The sequence below is a fragment of the Rhinatrema bivittatum genome, chromosome 3 (genome assembly GCF_901001135.1).
Source record: "Rhinatrema bivittatum chromosome 3, aRhiBiv1.1, whole genome shotgun sequence".
Classification (NCBI taxonomy): Eukaryota; Metazoa; Chordata; class Amphibia; order Gymnophiona; family Rhinatrematidae; genus Rhinatrema; species Rhinatrema bivittatum.
The window spans coordinates 449,964,785-449,991,511 of NC_042617.1; the positions used below are offsets into that span (position 1 = coordinate 449,964,785).

A 26,727-nucleotide genomic window follows, 5' to 3' on the forward strand; every position below is an offset into this window, starting at 1 on the left:
GGGGCTTTAAATGGCATAAGAGGTGCAATTTGTAGTATGATGATTGAATAATGCTTTTCACGTGTAGCTTCATGGAGAGTGTAGAATCCAGGTGAATACCTAGGTAGCATGCAGTACTGGAGATGGGGATGGGTTGAGAATCAAATTGCAGAGATGGAGGGATAGGGTATGATTATGTTTCACAAAATCTTTTCCCTTATCCCCTCCATCCTCTTCCTGTTTCATAGTCACCTTATCCCCTTCCCCCCTCCATTCTCTTCTTGCTTCACAGTCACCCCATCCCATTTTCCCTCACACCCTCCATCCTCTCTCTGGTTCAGTCATCCCAACCCTCCTTTTCCCCCTCCATCTTCTCCCTGTTTCATAGTCATCCCATCCCCCATTTCCCTTATCTCCCAGCTTCTCTCTAACACAATCATTCCCCACACCCACACCAGCCTGTTTAATAAATATCCCTTCCCCTCCATCCCTCAGCACCAGTCACTGCAAGAAGGAGGTGGAGAGCAGCAGCACATCAGGCCACGTCCTACTCTGCTGCCCAAGCCCAACTGCTGCTTTCAACCACAGGACTGTGTAGTACCCTGCAACTGAAAACAAAAGGCAGGGGGGAAGAAGCTGCAGCCTAATTTGATGCCGCTTTTCTCCTCCTCCAGACACATAATGAAAGCACATGCAAGGGGGCTAACCAGGAAAGAGATTGGCATTGGCTTCAGTATAGGAAGAGGTTTAGTAGCAGTGGTGGCAGCAGGCCACAAAGAGGTTTGGCAGCAGGTACGTCCTGTCACCACTAGATGGCACAGCTCCCTGGTCTCCCACGGCAAGCCTGCAGGGATGAGTGCATTCTGCAGGAAAGGTCAGATTTTTCTGCCCTTCCATCAGCTGTGAAATCACAGGAGACCAAAGGCCCTGGCTGTAAATTACTTAAAATGAACACCTTGATCAGAGAGTATGTGTCTCGGGAGTCCGTGGAGGCGAAAGATATGACAGATGAATAGTTTTGCCAACTCTGGGGCTGAAGGAAGACCAGGTAATGCCACAAAGTGAGCCATCTTCGGAAATTGGTCCACGGTGACTCAAATGGTGTTGTTGCCACTGGAAGGGGGTAAGTCTACAATGAAATCCATGGCTATGTGGGACTACGGCTCACTAGGTGCAGGAAGAGGTTGAAGGAGACCCCAAGGAAAGCCTGCCAGCGGCTTCTGGCGAGCACAAGTGGGGCATGATTCTACATACGCTTGAATGTCTTTTTTCATAGTGGGCCACCAGTAGAATCTCTGGAGAGAGGAAAGAGTTCTAGCTTGTCCGGGTGGCCTGCAAGGAAGGAATCATGCGCCCAGCGGAGGATTTTCCTTCGAAGTGGTCGGAGGCCCACAGTCTTCCTAGATGGCACCGTGAGAGTGGCAGAGAGGAGAACTTTAGTTGGATTAATGATGTGCCGTGGAATGTCTGGAACATCTTCAGTGGTGAAAGAACGAGAGAATGCATCAGCTCGGGAGTTCTTATTGGCTGGGCGGTATCATAGTAGGAAATTGAAAAAAAAGAGAGACCAGCGGGCCTGTCTGTGATTAAGGCATTGGGCATGGTGTAGGTACTCTAGGTTCTTGTGGTCAGTATATACCGTGATTTGGTGCTGCGCTCCCTCAAGCCAGGGGTGCCACTCCTTGAAGGCCAGTTTAATCACCAGTAATTCCTTGTTCCCGATTCCATAATTACACTCAGCCGGGGAGAAGAACGAGCATGGGTGCAAGGTGTGATTGGCTGAATGCTGGCTGAGGACTGCACCAACACCGATATCTGAAGCGTCGACTTCAACAATGAATGGTCATCAGGGATCGGGATGACACAAGCATGGTTCTCGTAGGAACACCTCCTTGAGCTCCTGGAAGGCAGTCACAGCTTCAGGTGACCACTGGGAGGGATTGGCTCCCTTTCAAGTCATAGCTGTGAGTGGGGCGGTCAGTGTTGAATAATGGTGGATGAATGACATAATAGTTCGTAAAGCCAAGAAATCTTTGGAGTGCCTTAAGGCCCGTTGGTTGAGGCCAATCCCGAATACTCTTAGTCTTTTGTGGGTCCATCTGGAACTCATGGCTTGAGACCACATAGCCTAGAAAATGGACAGACTCCTGGTGAAAGGAACATTTCTCCAGTTTGGCATGTAACTGGTTATCCCTTAAGCACTGCAGAACGTTGGCAATGTCCTGGTGATGGCTCTGGAGGTCTTGTGAAAATACCAGGATGTCGTCCAGGTAGACCATGACACAACTGTAGAGCATGTCTCTGAAGATTTCATTCATCATATTCTGAAATACCGCTGGGGCGTTGCAGAGGCCAAACAGCATAACCAGATATTCAAAATGGCCATCGTGGGTGTTAAATGCGGTTTTCCATTCGTCGCCCTGGCGTATCCTGACCAAATTATACGCTCCTCTGAGGTCCAAGCTGGTAAATATCTTGGCCCCCTGGAGCCTGTCAAAAAGTTCAGAGATTAATGGCAAGGGGTAGCAGTCCTTCTGGGTAATCTATGCACAGTTGGAGGGAGCCATCCTTTTTTCCCACAAAAAAGAACCCTGTTCCAGCAGGAGATTTGGAAGGCTGATTGAAGCCTTTCGCCAAATTTTCTTGTATATATTCAGACATGGCCTTTGTTTCAGTCAGTGAAAGTGGGTAGACCCTTCCTGCTTCGAGCAGGCGTAACATTCGTGATAGAGGTGGGGGGGGGGGGGGGGCAAAGGAAAGTTCCCTCCGAGGCCGCTCCCGAAATCGGAGCGGCCTTGGAGGGAATGGAGGCAGGCTGCACGGCTCGGCGCACACAGGCTGCTGATTTTTGGCAGCCTTGCGCGCGCTGACCCCGGATTTTAATGGATACGCACGTATCTATTGAAATCCCGTGTACTCTTGTTCGCGCCTGGTGTGCGAACAAAAGTACGTGTGCGCGCAGATTTATAAAATCTGCCCCTTAGATTGTAAGCCCTCTAGGGATAGGGAAAAACCTTCAGTACCTGAATGTAATCTGCTTTGAAGTGACAAAATGCAGAATATAAAATAAATCTAAATAACTTGGGGCAAACCCACATACAGCGAATTACAGTAGTCCAGCCTGAAATTATTGAGGCTGGGCTAATGTTCTTAAATTCCCATGGGAAAGTAATGAAGTGACAAACTATGAAGATACCCAAATATGGTCTTACATAGCAGTGATATTGAGCAATCAAGTGACCGATGAAAATCAAACCACAAATTGAGATTTTGAAAGACTATCATAGTGGTAATTTAATTTGCCAGCCACTATAATCTTAAATTCTGGGCAAAGTCGCCCCTTGCTTCCAGATTTACCAGTTGAAGTCTAAGTGGGGGTTCTAGATGGTTTCCAGAAATGGATATTTGATTACAATAGGAGGCCACCCAGATTGGCAAATAGGGAGGTCTAAAGGTTTTAAGTGTGATGAATTATTACCTGGCAAATCAAATAAGTCTGGCTTTAGAGTGCTTTATTTTTGGAGAGAGCAAACAATAGACTGCAGAAGAGGTACAACTGGGTTCACTGCTGAGATTCAGGAAAAACAGATCAGAGTGGTAAAGGAACTGTTACTCCCAATGAAACAGTCATAAAAATGTGTGAGAATATATAAAAAATTAATTAAAAGGTTTTCAACACTGATACCAATTTGATTTAACAAGCTTTCCACACCAGGAATAAAGTCTCACATTTTCAAAGAACGAGATAAATATGATCAGAATATAGAGGACAGTTCTGGCATCAGAGAACTTTTAAACAGTTTGAAAATAAACATTGAAATATACTGATTTCCATGCCTTTTTTGCAGCTACAAAGATAAGATAGAAGAATGTTAAAATATCAATGATGAATGAGTTTATGGAGGTGGAGAAAATACACGTAGGCGATAACGCAACCAGAAGAGCAATTTCAAACCTTTACAATCTTTTGAAACCCACAAAACGTGGTTGCATGGGAAACTGAATTCAATTGTGAAATCTCAGAAGAACTGGAAGGCAATTTGTAAACAACAGGTAAACTAGCAATGTCATCAATTCTAGAAAATGGATGCAAGATCTAATTTAGATTGTATCTAACACTTCACAGACTGAAGAAAACATACCCACAGATATCAGCTGTTGCCAACAATGCAAAATGGAGGGAACTACGCCTGATATATATGAATATTTGGGAATGCTCAAAACTGTAACTGTTCTGGAAGGCAGTCAAGCAATTCATTTGCGATGCTGCTTTGGGAACCTAGACTACTTTTGTTAGACTCCCCAACAGAAAGAAGATCTTACCTGACCATTAAGCTGGTAGCACAATTATTAGTAGCAGCAAGAGTGGAGGAGTAGCCTAGTGGTGAGAGCAGTGGGCTACGAACCAGGAGACCAGGGTTAGAGTCCCACTGTCGCTCCTTGTGACCTTGGGCAAGTCACTTTATTCTCCATTGCCTCAGATACAAACTTACCCCCTCATTTATCAAAATGCGCTAAGGCGTTTTCGCATGCGTTAAGGGCTGATCGCATGCGAAAAGCCCCATTAACGCATGCGATAGGCCCTTACTGCATGCGAACACGTCTTTAACACATGCGATAGCTCCATATCGTATGGTGCGATGCAAATTTGAAAAACAGGAGGAGTTAGGGGCAGGGAGTGGGCTGGGTTAGCCAGTCTGCAAAGTGCTATCGCACAGACTTAACGTCGATTTTAACTACACCTTTTTCATTAGCGTTAAGTTGTGCGATAGCTTGCATTACGGGGCGGTAAGGTTTTATCGCATATCGCTGGTGCATATAGCACCAGCCTAGGGGAGAGTGAGAGAGGTTGAATGCAGGAAATACATCAGGTCTGGCACTTATTGCAAAGTCTGAAAAGGTTATCACAATTTGCACTAACTTAGCTCTTCACAGAGGCAATTAGTGCAAATTACGATAAACTGTATATTAGCATAAACCATGCCCCTTTCGCTATCGCATGCGATACTTATCGCATTTTGATAAATACAGGCCTTAGATTGTAAGCCCTCTGGGGATAGGGAAATACCTACAGTACCTGAATGTAATCCACTTTGAAGTGCAGAAAAGAGTGCAAAAAGCGGAATATAAATCTAAATAAATAAAAAGTACAATTGTGGCATTTCGGAAAAATCCTGATCCCGCAGACATTATTCCCTCTAACGTATTGTGGGCTGTGTGCGCACCATAGAGTACAAACTTGTGTGCAGCCCCCTTTGAAACACCAAGCTATTTTCCTTTTCCTTGGTGTGCATGTGTACCCATGCACACAGCTCACGGGCAACAGTGCCCTGTCGGGATCAAATTCTGATTAAAAGAAACAGAGTCATGCTCTGTGAGACCCCCCCCCCCCCCCCCAAAAAAAAAAACCAAACAAACTAGTATTCTCCAGGACTACCTATGACAGAAGCTAGATGGAGACCTTTCCTAAATATATTAGAAATAAGATGAGAAACATTAGAATCCAAATATGCACTGGTACAAGACCTAAACTCTGTAATGCACAAAGATCAATGAGACTCAAATTATCCAGCTTAAAAAGAAGTGGAATGGACAATAAGATACTGGCAAGTAGTTGTATTTTCCTTTTTTTTTTTTGCTGTTGTGTTATTTAGTTATTTTTATTTACAAGGGTTAAAAACAAAATATCCATGTTTAATAGACATTGAGGGTAACTTGCAAACAACTCCGTGCAGTGACAAATACACGCATATATGACCACTTGGAGATCTACGATAGTATTTTATAACCTGTGTGCATCATAAAATACACTTACGTCTACCCTGCAGCATACGTGTGTATGTACGCTTACACGTGAACACAGGCAATGCACTGAAACCATGTACTTTTTCTAAAATTAAAAAAATGTGCGTGTATTCTAAATGTTAAAAGAAAAAGTAGGACTCGCTCCCGGAAAACCCAATTTAAACGCGCATGTTGATGTATTCTAAAACGTTAACAGAATTGAAATTACCAGTTTGCCCAGTTCTTCTCCGGGACTTTGAGACCCCCCCCATTTCACCCAGACCCAGCCAATACTACACAAACATTGATATCAATTACACAGGATACTTAGCAGGTGTAAAATTGCACGCGTTGCCAAATGTACACATGTAAATTTCTTTTAAAATAGCAACTTACGCATGTAACTGTTGTCCCCAACCCAGATTGCCCTTACAACTGCCACTTTTTTTGTGCATGTGTATATATGTGCGTGAAACCCAAAACACGCAACTACTTTCAATGTTATAAATGGCAATTACGCAAATACAGGCTACTTATGCATGTATACACTAATTTTTACATGCACAACTCTCTGAAGATTACCTCCATTATAAGAAAAGTCATTTTTAACAATATTGTGGGGTTAATTTGGTAAGGGCCCTCACAGATTCAAATTCAAGCACCCACAGATTGTACACCAGTCTTCAAAAGGGAAAGTATATATGAACTTCCATTTTAAAATTATCCTTGCAAAGGTACTCGCACATATTTACACCTGTTAAATGTGTGTGGGCAAGTTTCTCTGATAAAAACAAAATACGCGTGCACTTTTGAAAATGTGCAAACCTCAACCCTGCCCCAGGAATACCTCTGCTCGCTGCAGGTAAAAGGAGAAATTACTACTTACCTGATAATTTCTTTTCTCCCTAGTGTAGACAGATGGATTCAGGACCAGTGTGCTATGCACCTCTGCCAGCAAATGGAGCCCTGCAGTGACCCCAGCCTGCCAGTATGCTCTTCAAAAGCAACTGTGGATAGACTAGTAAAAAACGATTAAAAAACAGTCAATCATTACTGTACTCAACCAACAGGAAACACTGACAGCGAGCTCTCCACTCCTAGAGACTCGCATCTGTCATGAATATCAACCAGTTCGGTGATGTCAGGGAAAATCCCTCTCTCAGTTGATCCTCCTGCAACCACCACTGGAAGTGAGAGCAGATTTCCATCAGCAAATGGAGCCGAACTGAATTGTCCTGAGACTGAGACTTCCAACGGGACAGCAGGGAGTGCTGAAGAGGATCCATATGCGCTCTCACCCACAGCACCACTTCCAGGGTTGTCGCCATCAGACTGAGTACCTGTAGATAGAACCACACTGTCGGGCATACAGTGTTCACCAAAAGATGCACCAACGACAAATTCCAAATCCGAACTTCTGGTAGGAAAACTGTCTTGCCTCGTGTTGAGCTGAACCCCCAGATACTCCAACGTCTGAGATGGCTAAAAACTGCTCTTGGCTAGGTTCACTACCCATCCGAGTTCCTGCAACAAGGAGATCACCTTGCATGTCACCAGGTGGCTCTCGTCCAGAGACTTAGCTCAAATCAGCCAGTTGTCCAAATACGGGTGTACTAGGATTCCATACCTTCTCACCTGTGCTGGCACAACACCATAACCTTGGAAAAAGTTCTGGGAATGGTGGCTAGACCAAAAGGCAGGCCAGAACATAACATGCCATACTGGGTCAGACCAAGGGTCCATCAAGCCCAGCATCCTGTTTCCAACAGTGGCCAATCCAGGATATAAGTACCTGGCAAGAATCCAAACACTAAATCTATCCCATGCTACTGATGCTAGAAAATAGACACTGCTATTGCTAAATCAACTTGATTAATAGCAGGTAATGGACTTCTCCTCCAAGAACTTATCCAAACCTTTTTTAAACTCAGCTATCCTAACTGCACTAACCACATCCTCTGGCAATAAATTCCAGAGTTTAATTGTGCATTGAGTGAAAAAGAACTTTCTCCGATTAGTTTTAAATGTGCCACATGCTAACTTCATGGAGTGCCCCCTAGTCCTTCTATTATCCAAAAGAATAACTGATTCACATTTACCTGTTCTAGACCTTTCATGATTTTAAACACCTCTATCATATCCCCCCCTCAGCTGTCTCTTCTCCAAACTGAGATAAGGAAGGACCTAAAAAACAAAGCGGTAATCGGTCTAGAGTAGCCACTGATTGAATCGCACCGGGCTTAAGCTTTGGTGAAACTAAGATTTTGTGGTGAGATTTTCTGCAGTCTAACTGCAGCACTCCATTTTGCACAAATTGTGGATAGAAAGATTTTCCTGAGTGAATATTTACAATACTAAACAATGTGCCTGACAACATATTCTATTAGTCAATTTTAAGAACCCCTGATGCAGCCATTAGGGCAAAACTCGGCCAGAGTCTGGCGGGTATTGTTATGCTGAATAAATTTTCTTTCCAAGGCATCAGTCTTGTTTTTGTTTCTTCTTCTCCAAGCTGAACAGTCCTAACCTCTTTAGTCTTTCCTCATAGGGGAGCTGTTCTATCCCCTTTATCATTTTGGTCGCCCTTCTCTGTACCTTCTCCATCGCAACTATATCCTTTTTGAGATGTGGTGACCAGAATTGTACCAGTATTCAAGGTGTGGTCTCATCATGGAGCGATACAGAGGCATTATGAAATTTTCTGTTTTATTCACCATTCCCTTCCTAATAATTCCTAACATTGTTTGCTTTTTTGACTGCCACAGCACACTGAACCGACGATTTCAATGTATTATCCACCATGATGCCTAGATCTCTTTCCTGGGTGGTAGCTCCTAATATGGAACCTAACATCGTGTAACTATAGCATGGGTTATTTTTCTCTATATGCATCACCTTGCACTTATCCACATTAAATTTCATCTGCCATTTGGATGCCCAATTTTCCAGTCTCACAAGGTCCTCCTGCAATTTATCACAACCCGCTTGTGATTTAATTACTCTGAATAATTTTGTATCATCTGCAAATCTGATTACTTAGTAGTCGTATTTCTTTCCAGATCATTTATAAATATATTGAAGAGCACGGGTCCCAGTACAGATCCCCGAGGCACTCCACTGCCCACTCTCTTTCACTGAGAAAACTATCCATTAAATCCTACTGTTTCCTGTCTTTTAACCAGTTTGTAATCCTCGAAAGGACATAGCCACCTATCCCATTACTTTTTACTTTTCCTAGAAGTCTCTCATGAGGAACTTTGTCAAATGCCTTCTGAAAATCCAAATACACTACATCTACTGGTTCACATTTATCTACATGTTTATTAACCCCTTCAAAAAAGTGAAGCAGATTTGTGAGGCAAGACTTGCCCTGGGTAAAGCCATGCTGACTTTGTTCCATTAAACCATGCCTTTCTATATATGTTCTGTGATTTTGATCTTTAGAACTTTTTCCACTATTTTTCCTGGCAATGAAGTCATGCTACCTGGTCTGTAGTTTTCCAGATTGCCCCAGAGCCCTTTTTAAATATTGGGGTTACATTAGCCACATCCAGTCTTCAGGTATAATGGATAATTTTAATGATAGGGTTACAAATTTTTACTAATAGATCTGAAGTGTCATTTTTTTAGTTCCTTCAGAACCCTGGGGTGTATACCATCCAGTCCAGGTGATTTACTACTCTTCAGTTTATCAATCAGGCCTACCGTGATTTGGTTCAGTCCATCTGAATAATTACCCATGAAAACCTTCGCTGGAAGGGGTATCTCCCCAGCATCCTCTTCAGTAAACACTGAAGCAAAGAAATTGTTTAATCTTTCCGCAATGGCCTTATCTTTTCTAAGTGCTCCTTTAACCCCTCGATCATCCAACGCCAATGATCACTATTGCCAAGCAGCACCACCACCGTTACCTCTCTCACTAAATCCTGTGCTCCACTGAGAATTAGATCTAAAATTGCTCCCTCTCTCATCTATTCCTGAACCAATTGCTCCATAAAACACTCATTTATTACATCCAGGAACTTTCTCTCTCTAGCATGCCCCAATGTTACATTTACCCAGTCAATATTGGGGTAATTGAAATCTCCCATTATTACTGAACTACCAATTTGGTTAGCTTCCCTAATTTCTCTTAGCACTTCACTCTCCGTCTCACCATCTTGGCCAGGTGGACAGTAGTATACTCCTATCACTATACTCTTCCCCAACACACAAGGGATTTCTACCCACAAAAATTTGATTGTGCATTTAGTGTCATGCAGGATCTTTATCCTGTGCCATCCCGGACATAAAGCGCCACCCTGCCTCCCAGATGCTCCTCTGTCATTGTGATATAATTTGTACCCCCGTATAGCACTGTCCCATTGGTTATCTTCTACCATGCCAATTAAATCTATGTCATCATTCACTGCTATACATTCTAATTCTCCCATCTTACTTCTTAGACTTCTGGCATTAGCATACAAACATCTCAAAGTTTGTTTTTTGTTTGTATTTTCATTCTGCTTTTTAATTGATAGGGATAAATTGGAATTTTTTAGTTCAGGTGAGTTTTTAATAACAGGCACATGGACTACTTTTCTTACTATTAGAACCTCACTGTTGGGATACCCTAATTCTAATGTGTCATTAGTATCCTTTGAAAATACCTTCCACAAAACCATGCGCTGCTGAGTGACTGTTGGCTTTCCCCTTTGTTCTAGTTTAAAAGTTGCTCTCTCTCCTTTTTATAGGTTAGTCTCAGCAGTCTGGTTCCACCTTGGTTAAGGTGGAGCCCATTCCTTCGGAAAAGACTCCCCCTTCCCCAAAAAGGTTCCCCAGTTCCTTACAAAACTGAATTCCTGATAAAACGGATAATGGTGCTCCAACACAGCGAAATGCTGAAAACTGTGTCCCAATCGGATGGGAATATGAAGGTAGGCCTCGGACAGATACAGGGATGTCAAATTCCCCCGACTGCATGGCCATTACCACTGAGCGCAAGGTTTCCATGTGAAAATGAGTCATCTGCAAATGATGGTTGACTCCTTTGAGATCTAGGATGGGACGAAAGGAGCCATCCTTCCTGAGCACAACAAAATACATGGAATATCACCCTGTAGTTTCTTGAGACGTAGAAACTGGAGCTTCAGACTGAGGAGCCTTGACAGCATATATTCCACTGCCTGCTTCTTCTGTAGAAAGTGGCAAGGAAACCCTATGAACACATCCCAAGCAACACTGCAAAATTCCAGCACATATCCTTTTTGATTCACCTCCAGGACCCACTGATCCGATATAATCTCGTCCCACCTCTGATAAAAGATAGTCATCCCGCTATCTCTTGTTCCTGAGAGTGTATCGGCAAACCTTCATTCTAAGGCTCAAGAGGATCTGCTACCCACACCTCGCTTGGGCTGTCTGGGACGAAAGGACTGAGTTCTGTCGAAAGACCAAGTACTCTGAAAGGTTAACCCTCTGTAGGGGCAAAGCTGCTTGGAACCCCTGAGACAACCCCTCATTCTAAAAGGGCGCTGTAAATGCTTATCCTCAGACAACCGAGGAACCAGAGATTAGCTCCCATTACTGGCCAATTTCTCCAACTCTCTCTCTCTCAAACAAGAGCAAGCCTTTAAAATGCTATTTCGTAAGATTAGCTTTGGAGGTTGCGTCAACAGGCCAATTTTGCACCCATAATTGATGCCTGGCCACTATTACCGAAGCCGCCACTCTAGCTGAGGTACAGACCAAATCACAGCCCGCATCTGCTGAAAAGGCGGAGGCGGGTTCCATAACTGCTCTGGATTTCACTCCAGAATCAGCAACCTCCTAAGAGAGAAGTAGACAAGAATGAGTCACTAGGGCACAACAGGAGGCTATCTGCAATGTCATTTCCACTGCTTCAAATGCTTGCTTAACGATAGCCTCAATCCACCTGTCATGCATATCCTTCAAGGCCGCTTCTTCCCGTCCACCTAGAGACAGCATAGGACATGCGCATCCACTTTCGGAAAGTGCAAATGCTCTCTCACCATTAGATCCAGGGGTTACAGGCCTTCCAATGTCCAATCCCCTTTGAAATTTGCCTCCAGAGTATCCCATTCAAGATCAATCAACTCTTGAATGGCTTCCATCACAAGGAAAAAAAACCCGAGGCTTTATGTAAGGAAACCAAAATGGGGATTTTTTTTTTGGCTCAGACATGGAATCTGCCCCAGGCACGCCCAGCATCTTCAAGTCTGGAAAATAAGGGCCGGCAGCTCATCTCTATGAAAGAACCGCAACATAGTCCTATATGGTTCAGTCCAGGAGGAATTTCCCCCATCTTCCAGAGAGACAGGGTTTGCCTCATCATCGGTGACATCTGGATTCCTGTCGGGAATACCCATAGCTTGCCAAGGTGTGCTTCTGCACTTAAACATAGAACCTGAAAAGAAAGGGCCACTGCCTGAGGACCTGATCTGACAGGATTGGGCGGGGCTGAGGACTGCAATCTTTGAAAAAAATTCTACCCAAGGAAAGGCAGAAGGATCCATGTGAAAACCAGAAGGCACTTGCGTGGGGCACCCTGAGCTGCCATCCCCTGCGGAGGAACCAGTCGAGGGAGTTCCAAAGCCAGGCGTTCCTCCGGACAAGTCCTTAACCTGGCCATCATCAGGCTGGGAAGAACCAAGCTTAGCAAAAATCAGGGGAAAATAATTCTCCTTGAGTCTCTAAGCAGCACTGACATATATTAGAGGGCACTCCAGGCTAAGATGCCTGAATAGGACAGGCAACACAGAAAGGCATTTAGGTTTCTTGGTCACCGGCACCATTAGTTCATCAGTTTGCTTAACAGGCAACTGGAGTAGTAACGAACATCGAAACGGCGCCCAGAGCATGGAGACTGGAGGAGGTCCTACACAACTCATCTGTCTCTGACTTTTTTTTAAACTTACCTGAACTCAGTCCTTCCTGGCTGAGAATTAAGATTGTCTCTGGCTGCGGGGGGGAGAGGGCATCTTCCATCCCCAAAGAGCTCGGCTTCCTGCACCCACTGCCTTTAAGCTGTACAATCAGCTAAGTCCATGCTGGCTGAAAAACCAGCTGCCAGACCAAGGCATACTTTGGAAGAACCATGGAAATCACCTCAGAAATTCTCAACTGGGGGAGGGACCATTTGGTATCACCACAGGAGAGTGGGGCTTTTACTTTTCTTTATAAAATTCTCCTTCTAAAATCTGAAGCAATCCCCAGTCGGGAGATACATGTCCACCATCTGCTGGAGACGGAGAATACTGGCAGGCTGATGTCACTGCAAGAGTATATATATACTGTGACATCAGTTTGCTCCATCTGCTGGCAGAAGTGCATAACCCACTGGTCTTGAGTCCATCTGTCTACATGCTAGGAAAGTATTTATTTATTTATTTATTTAGGGTTTTTATATACCGACTTTCTTGATACAAATCTGCACTTACAGGTCCTAAGCATGGACTTTTACCTGCAAATTGGGCAGGCAATTTTATAAAAACCCCCATTTCTGCAAGTAAAGCACTGTTTAACCTGAGGAAATAGCTTTTAAAATTGGCTCTTCCATATGGACAAGTTAGTTGTGCCTACATACAGATATACACTAGAAAGAAAGTGATTGACAGTTACCAAATGCACTTTATGTTAACTATTGACATCAGAAAAATTATAAAAATTAAAAAAAAAAAAGGGACTACCATGTGGAGTCTTGTGTTTTTCAGTTTGACTTCCAAAGAAAGATTTTCTCAAATTCAGTTCATTAAAATATTTTCTTGTAGGCACCATCTCTCCAAATGGATTGGCTTTGCACATGCCATGACAGAATTGAATCTCACTCTTAAACCAAGATATATTGGGTATGATCTCAATCTCCCAAATATACTGCTATTGCTTTCCTGTGTGGATCTTTTCAGAGTTGAGAGCCAAGTGAAACTTTTATTGCATTCAAGACAAGATTTCTCTCCTCTTTAACAGACTTGTAGGTGTTCAGCCATTTTTTCACTTTTTGTTCCTGGATAATCACAAGTCTTGAGGTAGCTGACTAACGAAACATTGGCCACATAGAAGCAAAACAGTGTCATTCTCCAAGTTTGCGCATTTAAGACATTGAAAATTTTGGGAACTGTCTACAGTTATATACTTGAATAAGCATTTTTTTTGTGACATTTATTCATTGTAATGTTTGAACGAGGGCATTTTATAAAGACTACTTCAGGAGGTTTTTTGGACAGATGATAAAAAATCTGGCTGCATATCAAACTGTCATGCAGCAGGCTACAATATAAAGCTGACTGCTTTGCAACGATCATCTGGGGTCTTTTCCTCATTAAGTATTAAGGGGTCCATTTTCAGCCCCTATGCAGCTCAGCTGGTTAGCCGAATAAACATACCTGGCTATCTTAAAGTTAGTCAGTTATGTCTCCTCGGAATGCCTCTTGCCCGCCCATGGAATGTCCCTTTCTTATCCAGCTAAATTCTATTACATAATAAGTCTAAATGGCTTTTGAATATGGACCTCTAAATATTTTATGAAAGAATTTACACCATAGATTTTCTAGAATTAAGAAATTAATTTATAGTGAGGTTTAACTGCATTGGTTTGTAATACTAAGGTACCTCATTTATTTCCCTTTTTTGATTTAAATAGTTTTCCATGTATTATGACAGGAATAAATCTAAACTCTTAAGCCAGGGTATGTTGTATATGACCTCAGTCTCTCAAATTTACTTAAGACCTGTATTGTGCTAAAGACAGCGTTCTTCTAGAGCTCATAATATATACAGACAATATATAAAAATCACACTTGAAGTTCTTTTTACTTCAAGTGTATTGAAGGAGGGACTATTTGTGTACCTTTCTGCCACATTTTCTTGGTCTCTGATTGCATCTTGTGATACTTGATGATCTACTCTCTATCCAGTGGTTTTCTGGTGTTATAGTGAACTCTGTCACCTTAACATGCCCAACAATGAGATGTGTAACCATTTTCAATTCTGTACTACATGACTTGAATCTATCCATTTATCTGTTTTGTTTTTACTATGTTTGCTGTAAACCACTGTCCTGTGCAGCAATTAATCTCATCTTTTGGTTTAATTTCATCTCTCTTTAGCCATTCCTGGGTCATATTTCAATCTACTTGAAGTTATTGAAAAAAAAACCAAACTGAATTTCCAACTATATTTATGCATTTCCCTTTGTTTTTTCCTTTTTTTTTTTGCTGGTCCAATTCTTTAAAAAGTTTTTCCCTTGGTTTACAAATTCAAAATGTGCTGTCTCTCAAGGTTCCAACACCAAATGGGTTGGGTTTCCCCACACCATAACAGGATTGAACATCACTCGTAAGTCACAGTAAATTGTGTGATCTCAATCTCTCAAATTTACTGCTATTGTTTTTCTGTGTGGGTCCTTTGATGCCTTTTCAGAGCTGATAGCCGAATGAAACTTGTACTACACTCAGCACATGTATAAGGCTTTTCTCCTGTGTGGATCCTTTGGTGAATTTTCAGAGTTGATTGCTGATTGAAGCTCTTATCACACTCAGTACATGTAAAAGGTTTCTCTCCTGTGTGTATTCTCCAGTGTCTTCTTAGGTCTGATTTTTGATTGAAGGTCTTATCACACACAGAACATGTAAAAGGTTTCTTTCCCATATGAATTATTTGATGAATTTTAAGGTGTGATTTGTATGTAAAACATTGTTCACATTCAGTACAGTTAAAAAGTTTGTCTCTACTATGAAGTTTTTCATGCGCTAAGAGGTTTGACTTCCTAGTAAACCTTTTTTCACATTCACTACATTGAAATGAGTTTTCTCCAGTGTGAACTCTTGCATGCCTTTCAAACTCAGTATTGCTTGCAAAGCTTCTCTCACACAGAGAACAATTTATTGATTTCTGTTGCACATGAAATGTTTTATCTACTATAAGGTTTGTTTTCACAGAGGTTCTTTCCTCACCTTCAGTACATGTAAATTGTTTCTCATTTTCATCAAATTGTTGGATCAATATGTGACTTGTATTCTCAGTGAACTCATTCCCACATTCAATTACTTCTTGGGATTCAATAAAATGTGAGTTTTTGGTAAAGGTTTTCCCCATATCAGCACTTTGCAATGGTCTCTCAGTCTGCGCAAGCTCTGAAAGGTGTTGGGAGTTTGCCTCTTGTTCAGTACGTGTGTTTGGTCTCTCTCCTTTTTGGGCACTTTCTTCCACCCTGGGTGGTGTTACTCTACTGCCACCTCCTTCATAGTCAGCAAAAGGATCTGGACTGCCACTGCAGGGATCCCCGTGTTTCCACTCCTCCCTTTGCTGCCCATCACTCATTCTCTGCATCTCATTCCTGAATCCATCATCTGCTGGATAAAATTAGAGTATGTTCATTAATTTTACAGCATTGGAGAAGGACAAATACAAGAAAACTTACATCAAATGTTTCTTAAAGGCTTTTGCTTGGCATGATAGTGATATTGCTTGCAGACAGACACAGGAGAACAACAGCACAAGAACAGACCATGTCTGATTTTATCCTTTGGTCCTGGCCAACTCTTATCTCCAGTCTCTGCAGCGTTTCCCTTCACTTTGGATTACAGTCAATAACCAAACACTGGACAGCCAAGCTGGAGACTGGGAATTCATACTGAGCCAGCATAAAGCAACACAATTCTAATGATTCAGTAATAAAAAGATGTAGCTGAAAGCAAGTAGGAAGATTTACTATCTGTGTAGTGTAAAATACTTCACAGCATACAGCAAGGATTTCATTATAAAAGGAGAAACTTACTTGATAATTTTCTTTTCTTTAATAAGGACAGGTGGATGAAGATGAAGACTGAGCAAAGCTGACGTCACGGTATATATACACACCTGCACTGACATCAGCACACCAGTATTCTCTGCAAAAGCCAACTGTGGACAAACTAACAAAACTTGATTATTAACAGATAACCATTCCAGCACTCAGCTAACAGGAAAACACCGAGCTCAGAAAGAGAGTGTAATAATACTAGTCTATGGACTGGAGTAACACTTAACAGTAATCCCTGGAATACGCAGCCAAGCAGGTGGACAATAGCACCACCATCCTGCAGCAAAGGGTGGGAAGGTGGATCCACCTGTCCTTATTAAAGAAAAGGAAATTATCAGTTAAGTAGTAATTTCTCCTCTCTTAGCATACAGATAGGTGGATCCAAAACTAGTGGGATGTACCAAAGCTACTCCCGAACAGGGCAGGAGGCTGCCTGCAGTTCAATTAACACCGCACATGCAAAGGTAGTGTCCTCCTGGGCCTGTACATCCAAGCGATAATGATTGGAAAAAGTGTATAAAGAGGACATCGCAGCACAGCAAATGTTGACGGGAGACAGCAGTCTAACCTCCGCCCATGACATTGCCTGAGCCCTAATGGAATGAGCCCTAACCTGACTAGGAAGCAGCTGCTCAGCATCCACATACACGGCCATGACTACCTTCTTAATTCAGCAGGCTATCATAGCCCGTGATACCGGCTTGCCCTATCTACTCCTGCCGTGGAGAACAAACAGGCGACAGTCTTCCCAAAAGGTTTAGAAACCTCCAAATACCTCAAGATATGCCTCAACATCCAAGGGCCGTAACAGGCGATACTCCTTCACATCGCTTTCCCTGTCCAGAAATGGCAGGGAAACTGACTGATTCAAGTGAAAATCCGGAGATCACTTTTGGCAAAAAGAAGGAACAGTATGCAGCATATTGCCCCCCCCCCCGGAGGCACCTGTAAAAACAGCCCCTAGCAAGACAAGGCCTGCAGCTCAGATACTCTATGCCCTGAAAAAATTGCCACAAAACACACTGTTTTCAAGGTCAGTAACCTCAAGGAAAGGCTACACATCAGTCAAAAAGAGGGGCCCACCAAAAAATCCAAAACTAGATTAAGACTCCACAAAAGGTACTGGTAACTGCAAGGGAGGACGAAGATCCTTCACTCCTTTTAAGAAATTTATTTATTTAACATTTTTCTATACTGAACTTCATGACAAGCTTCATATCAGGCCGGTTTACATCAAACTTAGGGATTAACTGAACATAACCATGTAACAGGAAGGCCGAAGCGCAGATACAAATAACAGGGAGAATGAACTTGGGGGCTAGGGTACCCAGGAAATAAAGGACAGAAAAAACTAGAGAATGAGAACGTATGAAAATACAGTGGCTGGGTCGGTCATTTAGTCTATTGGGCTAAATGAAAGAAATGAGCCATGTCTAGATGAGCCTGACTTCAGAAACAGGCAAGAGCTGCCACGTGTACCTTTAATGAATTAAGAGCCAACCCTTTACTCAATCCATCCTGCAAAAATTCCGAAATGAGCAGGATCTTAACCGAACGAGGAGTCGTCCCTCGATCTTCACATCAAGCCTCAAACACTCGCCAAACCTGCACATAGGCTAAGGAAGTAGAGAACTTTCTCGCTTGAAGCAAGGTCGCAATCATTGAAGTAGAATATCCATGCTTCAGCAACCAAGCTCTCTCAAGGACCATACTGTAAGACAAAATAGAGTCAGATCTTCATGAAAAACAGGCCAATGCCGTAGCAGATCCCTGCGAGCTGAAAACCTGAGGGGAGAGTACACCAGGAGCCTTCACAAATCTTCATACCATGGTTGTCTGCGCCAATCTGGTGCCATCAGAAGCACCATCCCCATGTGACTCTCGATCCTCCGAATCATTCTGCCCAACACAGGCCACACTGGGGAAAGGGACTCTGACCTGCTTCGTGTCCAACTGAACACAGAGATACTCTAGTGACTGTGATAGCTGAAGATTGCTCTTGGTCAGGTTCACTACCCAACCTAGCTCCTGCAACAAGGAGATCACCTTGCGCAAGACCCGAAGGCTCTCTTCCAGACTCTTGGCCTGAATCAGCCAGTCGTCCAAGTACAGGTGTACCAGAATCCTATCCTCTCTCAACTCTGCTGCCACCACCACCATCACCACCACAACCTTGGAAAAAGTTCTGGACACAGTGACCAAACCAAAGGGCAACGCTCAAAATTGATGACAATGCCCCAAAACTGTGAAATGCAGAAATAGTTGATGCTCTAGCCAAATGAGAATACAAAGGTATGTCTCGGACAAGTCCAGAGATGTCAGAAACTCCCCCAACTGTACTACCATTATCACTAAGCACAAGGTTTCCATGTGAAAACAAGTCACCTGTAAATGATGGTTGACCCCCTTGAGATCTAGGATGGGGTGAAAAAAGAGAGTCCTCCTTCTTGGGCACAACAAAATTAATGGAATATCGGCCCCTATTTTCTTGAGCCGTGGGCACAGGAACCACAGCCCACAGCCTGAGGATTCTTGACAACATTCACTCCACTGCTTGTCTTTTCTATGGAAGAGTTGCAGTAAGACACAATGAAAACATCCCAAGGAACACTGAGAAATTCCAGTGCATAGACATCTCTTATCACCTCCAGAACCCACTGGTCTGATGTGTTCTCGACCCACCTCAAATAAAAAGAGGGGATCCCCTATCTCTTGTTCCCAGGGGTGGGTCAGCACACTTTCATTGGGAGGCTCATGGGGGGGGGGTGCGGGCAGCTTCATGATCCGATCTTGTGCCCTTGTCTGGGCTGCCTGGGATGAAAGGATTGAGACCTACCCAAAGGTCGAGCCCTCTGAAAGGCCGCTCCTCTGTAGGATCGAAAACATTTGACTCCCCTAGTTCGACCTCTTGTGCTGAAGGAACACGGCATCCATTTCTTATCCTCTGGCAACTGAGGAACCTGGGACTCATCTCACTTATTGAACATTTTCTCCAGCTTGCTCCCAAACATAATATTATATATGCTCATTATTTCGATATGTTCCATGTAAACCGCCTCCCCGGCGATAGTTATCTCTGTTAAATGTGAACCGGAGTGATATGTATTGTATACAGGAACTTCCGGTATATAAAAACCAAAAATAAATAAATAAATAAACAAACAAAAGCGAACCTTTACAGGGCAATTTCGTGAGATTAGACTTCGAGGTTGTATCGGCCAACCGATTCCTCAACCATAGCTGACGCCTGGCCACTATTACCGAATCTACCCCTCTGGCCGAAGTGTGGAACAAATCGCAACCCGCATCCACCAAAAACGGTGGCTGCTGTTTCCATTACTGCCCTAGAATTCACACCAGATTCATCAACCTCCGGAGAGAGAAGAAAACAAGAGCGAGCCATAGGGAACAACAAGAAGCTATCTGCAAATTCAATGCCATTGCTTCAAAAGCCTGCTTAAGGATGGCCTCAATTCTCCTATTCTGTTCATCCTTCAAGGCCTCTTCCCCTTCCACGGGGATAGTCGTCCTCTTGGTAATGGCACACACAAGTGCATCCACTTTCGGAAAGTGCAATTGCTCTCTTGCAGTTGAATCCAAGAGGTACAGTTCTTCCATAGTTTGTTCCCCTCTAAAATTAGTTTCCAGGGCGTCCCATTCAAGATCAATCAATTCTTGAATGGCCGCCATAATAGGGAAGAATCAAAGCTTTATGCAAAGAAATCAAAATGGGATCTTGCTTTGGCTCAGACATGAATTCAGCCCCCGGTACTCCCAGCATCTTCAATGTCTGAGAAATCAGAGCTGGTAATTTATCTCTGTGAAAGAACCGCAACATAGTTCTATGTGGCTCCAATTCCGGAGGAATTTCCCCATCCTCCAGGGAGTAAGGATCGGCTTCATCATCTTTGCCATCTGGGTCCCTAGTGGGGAGACCCGCAGTACATCTAGGTGTACTCCAATGCTTACCCACAGCACCAGGTGTGCGCGAATCCGCTGCCTGTGATCCTGACCTGTTAAGATTGGCCAGGGCCGAGGACTGCACCTGAAGAAAAAGACTACAGACCTTGAAATTATTCTACTCCAGAAACAGCAGAGGGATCCATGCCAAAACGAGGGGGCGTCTGGCCTGTGCTCACTGAACTACCTTCCCCCGCTGATGAACCAGTTAGGGGAGCTCCAAAGTCAGGCAACACCTCTGGCAGCTCTTTTTCCATTCCTGCATCAGGCTGGGAAGAATTGGGCTTAGTAAAATCAAATGAAGGCAATTCTCCCTGAGCCTCCAAACAGCGCTGACACAAGTTGCTGGGATGCCCAAATATGACAAACAGCATAAAAAGGCAAGGTGCTTAGGCTTCTTTGCTATAGATGCCATCAGTCTGTCAGTATGCTCTAACCGGCGTCTGATAAGAGTTTGTCCAGCTGAGTCTGTGCTGCAAAAACAAGGCGCCCAAAATGTAGTGTCCAAAAATCAGGTGCTCAACACTGTGCCTCGATAAGCGCACAAAAACTAAGCTCCCATGAGACCAATCAGATAGCAGGTGTAAATAAGTGCTTGCGAGTGAGCGCCCAGGTAGAGACACAACTGGACGCACAGTTAGGCATGGACAGACGTAACTGAAGAGGGCAGCCTTATGCGCAGGAAAAATGTGGGGAAAACGCTGCGGCGGCCTACCACGTGGCAAAAAGACAAGCCTGAGAGCAGAGCCTAGCCAAAAAGCTGCTCAACACACCAGGCTGCCTACGTCCCCGAAGTTCACCCGGAAGCGAATGTCAGATCGACATGCTGAGCACGGAGATCTGCGGGGAGAGGAATCCCTGCATAACTCCCCTTCTCTCTTTTTTTTTAAATTACTCTTTACTTGAACTCAGCCCGTCCTGGCTGATTACAAGGTCGGTCTCTGGCTGCGGGGGGTCAGGGCAAGGATCTTCACCCCTGCGCTTGGCTTCCTGCACCCACTTGCCTTTCAGCTTTTTTTTTTTTTTTTTTACAGCTAAATCCATGCCAGCTGAAAAAAAAAACAGCTACTGGACCAAGGCACTCATCTGAGGAAGGGATCCAAAGATATCACCCTAAGGAATTCTCAACTGAGGGAGGGACCATAAGGTATCACCACAGCAGAGCGGAGCAAATAAATCTCCTTTTTGAAAATTTTTTAAGCAATACCCAGTCCCCAGGTTAGGAGATACACGTCCACCATCTGCTGGAGATGGAGAATACTGGCGGGCTGATGCCAGTGCAGGGGTATATATACCGCAACATCAGCTTTGCTCAGTCTCCATCTGCTGGTAGAGGTGCATAACACACTGGTTTTGGATCCACCTGTCTGTATGCCAAGAAAGCTTTTTTTTTTTTCTAATCTCTATTGTATCAGTAATAACCTCTCTTCCTTCCAGGTGGTCACTGACATGAAAGTCTTCCATTTTCAGGACCTCCCTTGTGGGGGGTCAAGACCGGAACCTGGACTGCCTATTTAACAAAATGGAAAATATGCTGAGTTCTAAAATAGTCTTGGATATTGACTTAAGAAAGCAACCTTGATCTGAAAACGAGAGGCTGGAATTCTCCGAGCTCTGAGAGTTTAAAGTCTCCCTGTGGAAGGAGCAGAGGATCCTCCGTAGCACTGTTATAAGAAGAAGCTTTTGAGGTCAGGTTACCCAGATTGCTGCAGAATATGCCCATTGCTGTAAAATCCCACCTCCCTACCCCCTGGTACTGCCAAGTGAAGGGGGGAGGCCCAACTTGGAGTTTCAGCTCTAGGCACCCTCTGCAAAAAACTGAAATTGGTGCCTCCCTCCAGTGAAAAAATACCAGCTTCATTCATGCCATCACCTGCAGCTTTCTTCTTTCCTTCCATCCATGTCCCCCCCCCCCCCCCCAACATCTTCAATCCCTGCTGCCATCTTCTACCTTTCCCTTCTTACTCTTACCTCCTTGTCCCTGCCCTGCCCCCCATACTTCCAATTCTTGCTCCCACCTCTTCTTCCTGCCCCATTCCAATCCTATTGACAAAAAAAATCAGCACTGAGGGGGCCAGGCACTTCCTCTCCTTCATAGTTTAAACAGCATAATACATGCGAGAGAAACGTGCAAATGGCAGAAAATGGTGTTCAGAAGTGCTGGCCCCATAACATTCCTCTCCCGTCCTGTCAGCAGATGCAGCAGCAGCACGTTAGCCTTGTAGGCTGCAGGGGAATAAGAGGCGCTCGGCAGCACCTATAGGGTGCTGTGGAGGGGGGGTGGGGAGTAGGAGAGGGAAGTGAGACGTGGCAGCAGCCCTTCTTTGGCCCTATAAGCCCTATTGAGACAGTAAGAAAGTAACATAGTTAATGAGAGGAGATCTAGATCAAAATGATCCAATTCAATTTGCCCAGCAAGTTGCTTAGGATAATAAACTGCCGCTCCCTTGCAGGTTACCCCCATGCTGTCTTTTAAGGGTAGTAACTGCTGCTCCACTCAGGTAATCCAATGCAGAAATGTAAACTTTAGGTATAAATCAAAGTTACCCCATTTCCATTCTTTAGCCCGGCAGCCACAACGGGAGGGAGCACTGGTGCCCTGCACGGGTCGCACACCTGTCACCCTGCCTGCCTCCCTCCCTCCAGCTGTCAGCACTGCACAGGCTCCCAGAAAAGGAAGCCCCCGAGCTGCTGGGAGGGAGGCAGTGCTAGCAGCCTGGAGCAACGGTGAGGAGGTAAGAAAACAGTGAAGGCTGAAAAGAGGAAGGGACTAGAAAGCAGAGCAGGAGAGGTGGATGAGCAGACCGGATGGGCCGTACCAGTCTTTATCTGCCGTCATGTCAATGCTGCTAACATAAGGATGCAAAAAAGAAAACTCACAGGGAATAAGAGAAAGGGAGGAATGAGAGACTAGAGATGACAAAAAGAAAATTAATGGGAGGAGAAAGATGTTGGAAGGGAGAAGCAAACAGAAGAGAAAGGAGCTAGACAGACTACTTATAGAAGGGAGAGGTGAGAAGAGAAGGTGCCTCAGGAAAGAAAACGGGGGAAATTGAGAGAGGTAAAGTGAAAAGAAAGGAATGAAAGGCAAAACCAGAAAGAGACCTGGAAATGAAAGAAAAATAGCAGAAATAATGGAAATAAGACACAAATTATCTAGAGGTACTCAAAGGTTAGAAAAAACAAGGGCTTTGATTAGAACGCCTCATTCTAGTTTGTGTCTGAGTGATAGGAGACTTCTTTCTTCTAAGAAATGTTTGGATTGGCCCAAGTTACATCACCTGCTCCAAGCAATTCCTCACATGTGCCAGTGATGAGCGTTTTTTCTCTTTCCTCAGATCCCTGGGGCTCAATCCGGAATCCATCTTGCTTAAATCGGATTAAAATGTCAGGTGTGACATTGGGGCAGCCTGTTAAGAGAAAAAATGGTCACAATAGGATTAGAAAGGTTTCTCTAGAGCCTCCTTGATCAATGCAAGAGTGTTCAAAATTTTGCTGTTTTCACAGCCACTGCCACCAGCATAGAGCTGAGAAGAGAGGGGTGCTGCAGTCCTGATCATCATCAGAAATCCATCTATCCTAATCGTTTTAACACCTTACACCTTCTGGATCCCTTTTACTGCTTCATTATAGATATATAAATCCAAGACGTAAGGTGTTAAACATTATTGATGTATGTCATGTTTAGTCATTATTGGTCTCTGATTGTGTCATTCTGATATGTTGTACCTCGTCTTGGGTGAATTTTTTTATTAAAAAAAAAAAAAAAAAAAAAAAAAAGAGTGGGTAATAAATGCTAATTAAAGTTGGGAGCTGCAGATTACAAGATAAGCAATCTTAACCAAGCTACGATACCTGCCATTACCTCTAATGTTTTCATTTTAATCATACACCTAGTCTCAATAACCTTAGTGACAGATTAGTTATATTTCTAATTCTTTGCATTCTCAACCTTATTCTGTTGTTTCTCAATGGTATATTCATTTTAAAATACATGCCGTCTATCTTGACTTCCCTTACCTATTGCAGATTGGTGTTTTTGTTCATCCTCTAGCTTCTCCATTTGAAATTTTACTAGCTGAATACGACTCTTGGCTATATTTACTCTGTAATTGTTCAGTACCTCTAACTTGGAGGTTTCAGCTTTTCACAGGAAAATTGGTTCTTACCTACTAATTTTCGTTCCTGTAGCACCATGGATCAGTCCAGACCGCTGAGATTATGCCTCCCTTCCAGCAGATGGAGTCAGAGAAACAAACTGAAAAGCACCCCTCAAACCGGTGTGTCCCCTGTGATCCTTCAGTATAATCAATAAAGCAGAATGAAATTTTTTTTTTTTTACAACCCATGGCTAGAAGAACGAACAAAAAGAACAAACATGATCAACAGTCATGCTTAAAATCTTTTGTATTCTTCAATACTTCCTGCAGAAAAAGAATATATAAAATATATACAAGCAGACTCTTCAGAATCTAATATCCTGGGCGGGCGTCTGGACTGATCCATGGTTCTACAGGAACGAAAATTAGCAGGTAAGAACCAATTTTCCTTTCCCTGTACGTACCAGAATCAGTCCAGACCGCTGGGATGTACCCAGGCTGCCCTAACTGGGATGGGACCCGGAGAGTCCCGCTCAGAGCACACACTGCTGCCAAAAGAAACAACATCCAGAGCCCGGACGTCCAGACGGTAATGCTTAGCAAAGGTGTGTAACGACTTCCCTGTCGCTGCCCGGCAAATCTCTTGCGGAGAAACACTAGCTTTCTGCCCAAGATGCCGCCTGTGATCTGAGTGAATGAGCCTTGAGACCCTCAGGAACAGCTTGACCTTGCCCTATATAGGCTGATGCTATAGCCTCCTTCAACCATCGGGCAATGAAAGCTTTTGAAGCCGGAAGCCCTCACTTTGGGCCATTCCATAAGACAAAAAGGTGGTCCGACAATCGAAACTCGTTAGTTACCTCCAGATACCTGAGGAGAACCCTGCGAACATCCAGCTTCCGTAAATCACGAGCCTGAGGGGAGTCTCGATCTAAATCCAAGAAAGCCGGTAACTCCACTGACTGACTCAAATGAAACGCAGAGACTACTTTTGGGAGAAAGGAGGGCACCGTCCGAAGCAATACCCCAGTCTCTGAAAACCACAAAAACGGTTCCCGGCAAGACAAAGCCTGAATCTCCGATATCTGCCTGGCTGAACATATCGCCACAAGGAAAACAGGCTTAAGCATTAAGTCTTTCAAAGTAACTCTTCTTAGGGGTTCAAACGGTAAACTGCATAAGCCTCAGAGCACCAAACTCAGACTCCACGCAGGACAGACAAGACGAATTGGAGGCTTGAGATGCTTCACACCCCTCAAAAACCATGCCACATCTGGATAAGTCCTAGGGACGTGCTGTCGACCTTACCCTTTAAAGAGCCTAGAGCCACTACCTGCACTCGAAGGGAGCTGTACGCCAAACCTTTCCTCAAACCTTCTTGCAGAAACGAAAGAATTTGACCAACCGAGGCTTTTCGTGGCTAAACCCTCAACTCAGCACACCAGAGATCAAAAACCTTGCAGACGCGGACATACGTGAGCGAAGTGGAAGTCTTGCGTGCCCTGAGGAGAGTAGAAATGATGGAATCCGAGTAACCCTTTTTCCTCAATTGCCTCCTTTCATAAGCCAAGCTGCCAGACAGAAGCGATCTGCCCGATCGAAAAATATGGGACCCTGTCGCAGTAGATTCGGGAGATGGCCGAGGCGCAAGGGACCGTCCAATGCAAAGTTGATCAGATCTGCGAACCACGGCCTCCTTGGACAGTCTGGTGCTATGAGAATGACCGTCCCCGGGTGGTTTTCTATTCTTCTCAGGACCTTGCCTACCAAGGGCCACAAAGGGAACACAAAGCATCGCTGGGCCACGGAAGGGTCCACCCCATGTTCCCTCCGGCGACTGAAGAAGCGAGCCGCCTTTGCGTTTCGTAGAGTTGCCATCAAGTCCAGACGGGGGAACTCCCCAGCGACGAGTCAATAGCCTCATTGCGATCTCTAACAGTTCCCACTCTCTGGGGTCTAACTGTTGACTGCTGAGAAAAATCGGCCTGCACATTGTCCACGCCAGCTATATGCGAAGCCGCCAGGCAAGTCAGGTTTTGCTCCGCCCAGACCATCAGCTTGTCCACCTCCCTGGCGACCGGCTGACTCCTCGTGCCACCTTGACGA

General features: G+C 44.1%; 1 protein-coding gene across 1 annotated transcript in view; it reads right to left on the reverse strand.

The window, feature by feature from the left end:
- Positions 1–13,164: 13,164 nt before the first annotated feature.
- LOC115088023 (zinc finger protein 605-like) overlaps positions 13,165–26,727 on the reverse strand; it is a 57,495-nt gene continuing 43,932 nt past the window's right edge. The window contains exons 6-7 of the mRNA XM_029595887.1: positions 23,803–23,931; positions 13,165–16,109 (exon numbers count right to left, since the gene is read on the reverse strand). Of these exons, the coding sequence (XP_029451747.1) occupies positions 15,142–16,109; positions 23,803–23,931 (1,097 nt within the window). The 3' untranslated portion in view covers positions 13,165–15,141. The remainder of the gene's footprint in view (positions 16,110–23,802; positions 23,932–26,727) is intronic.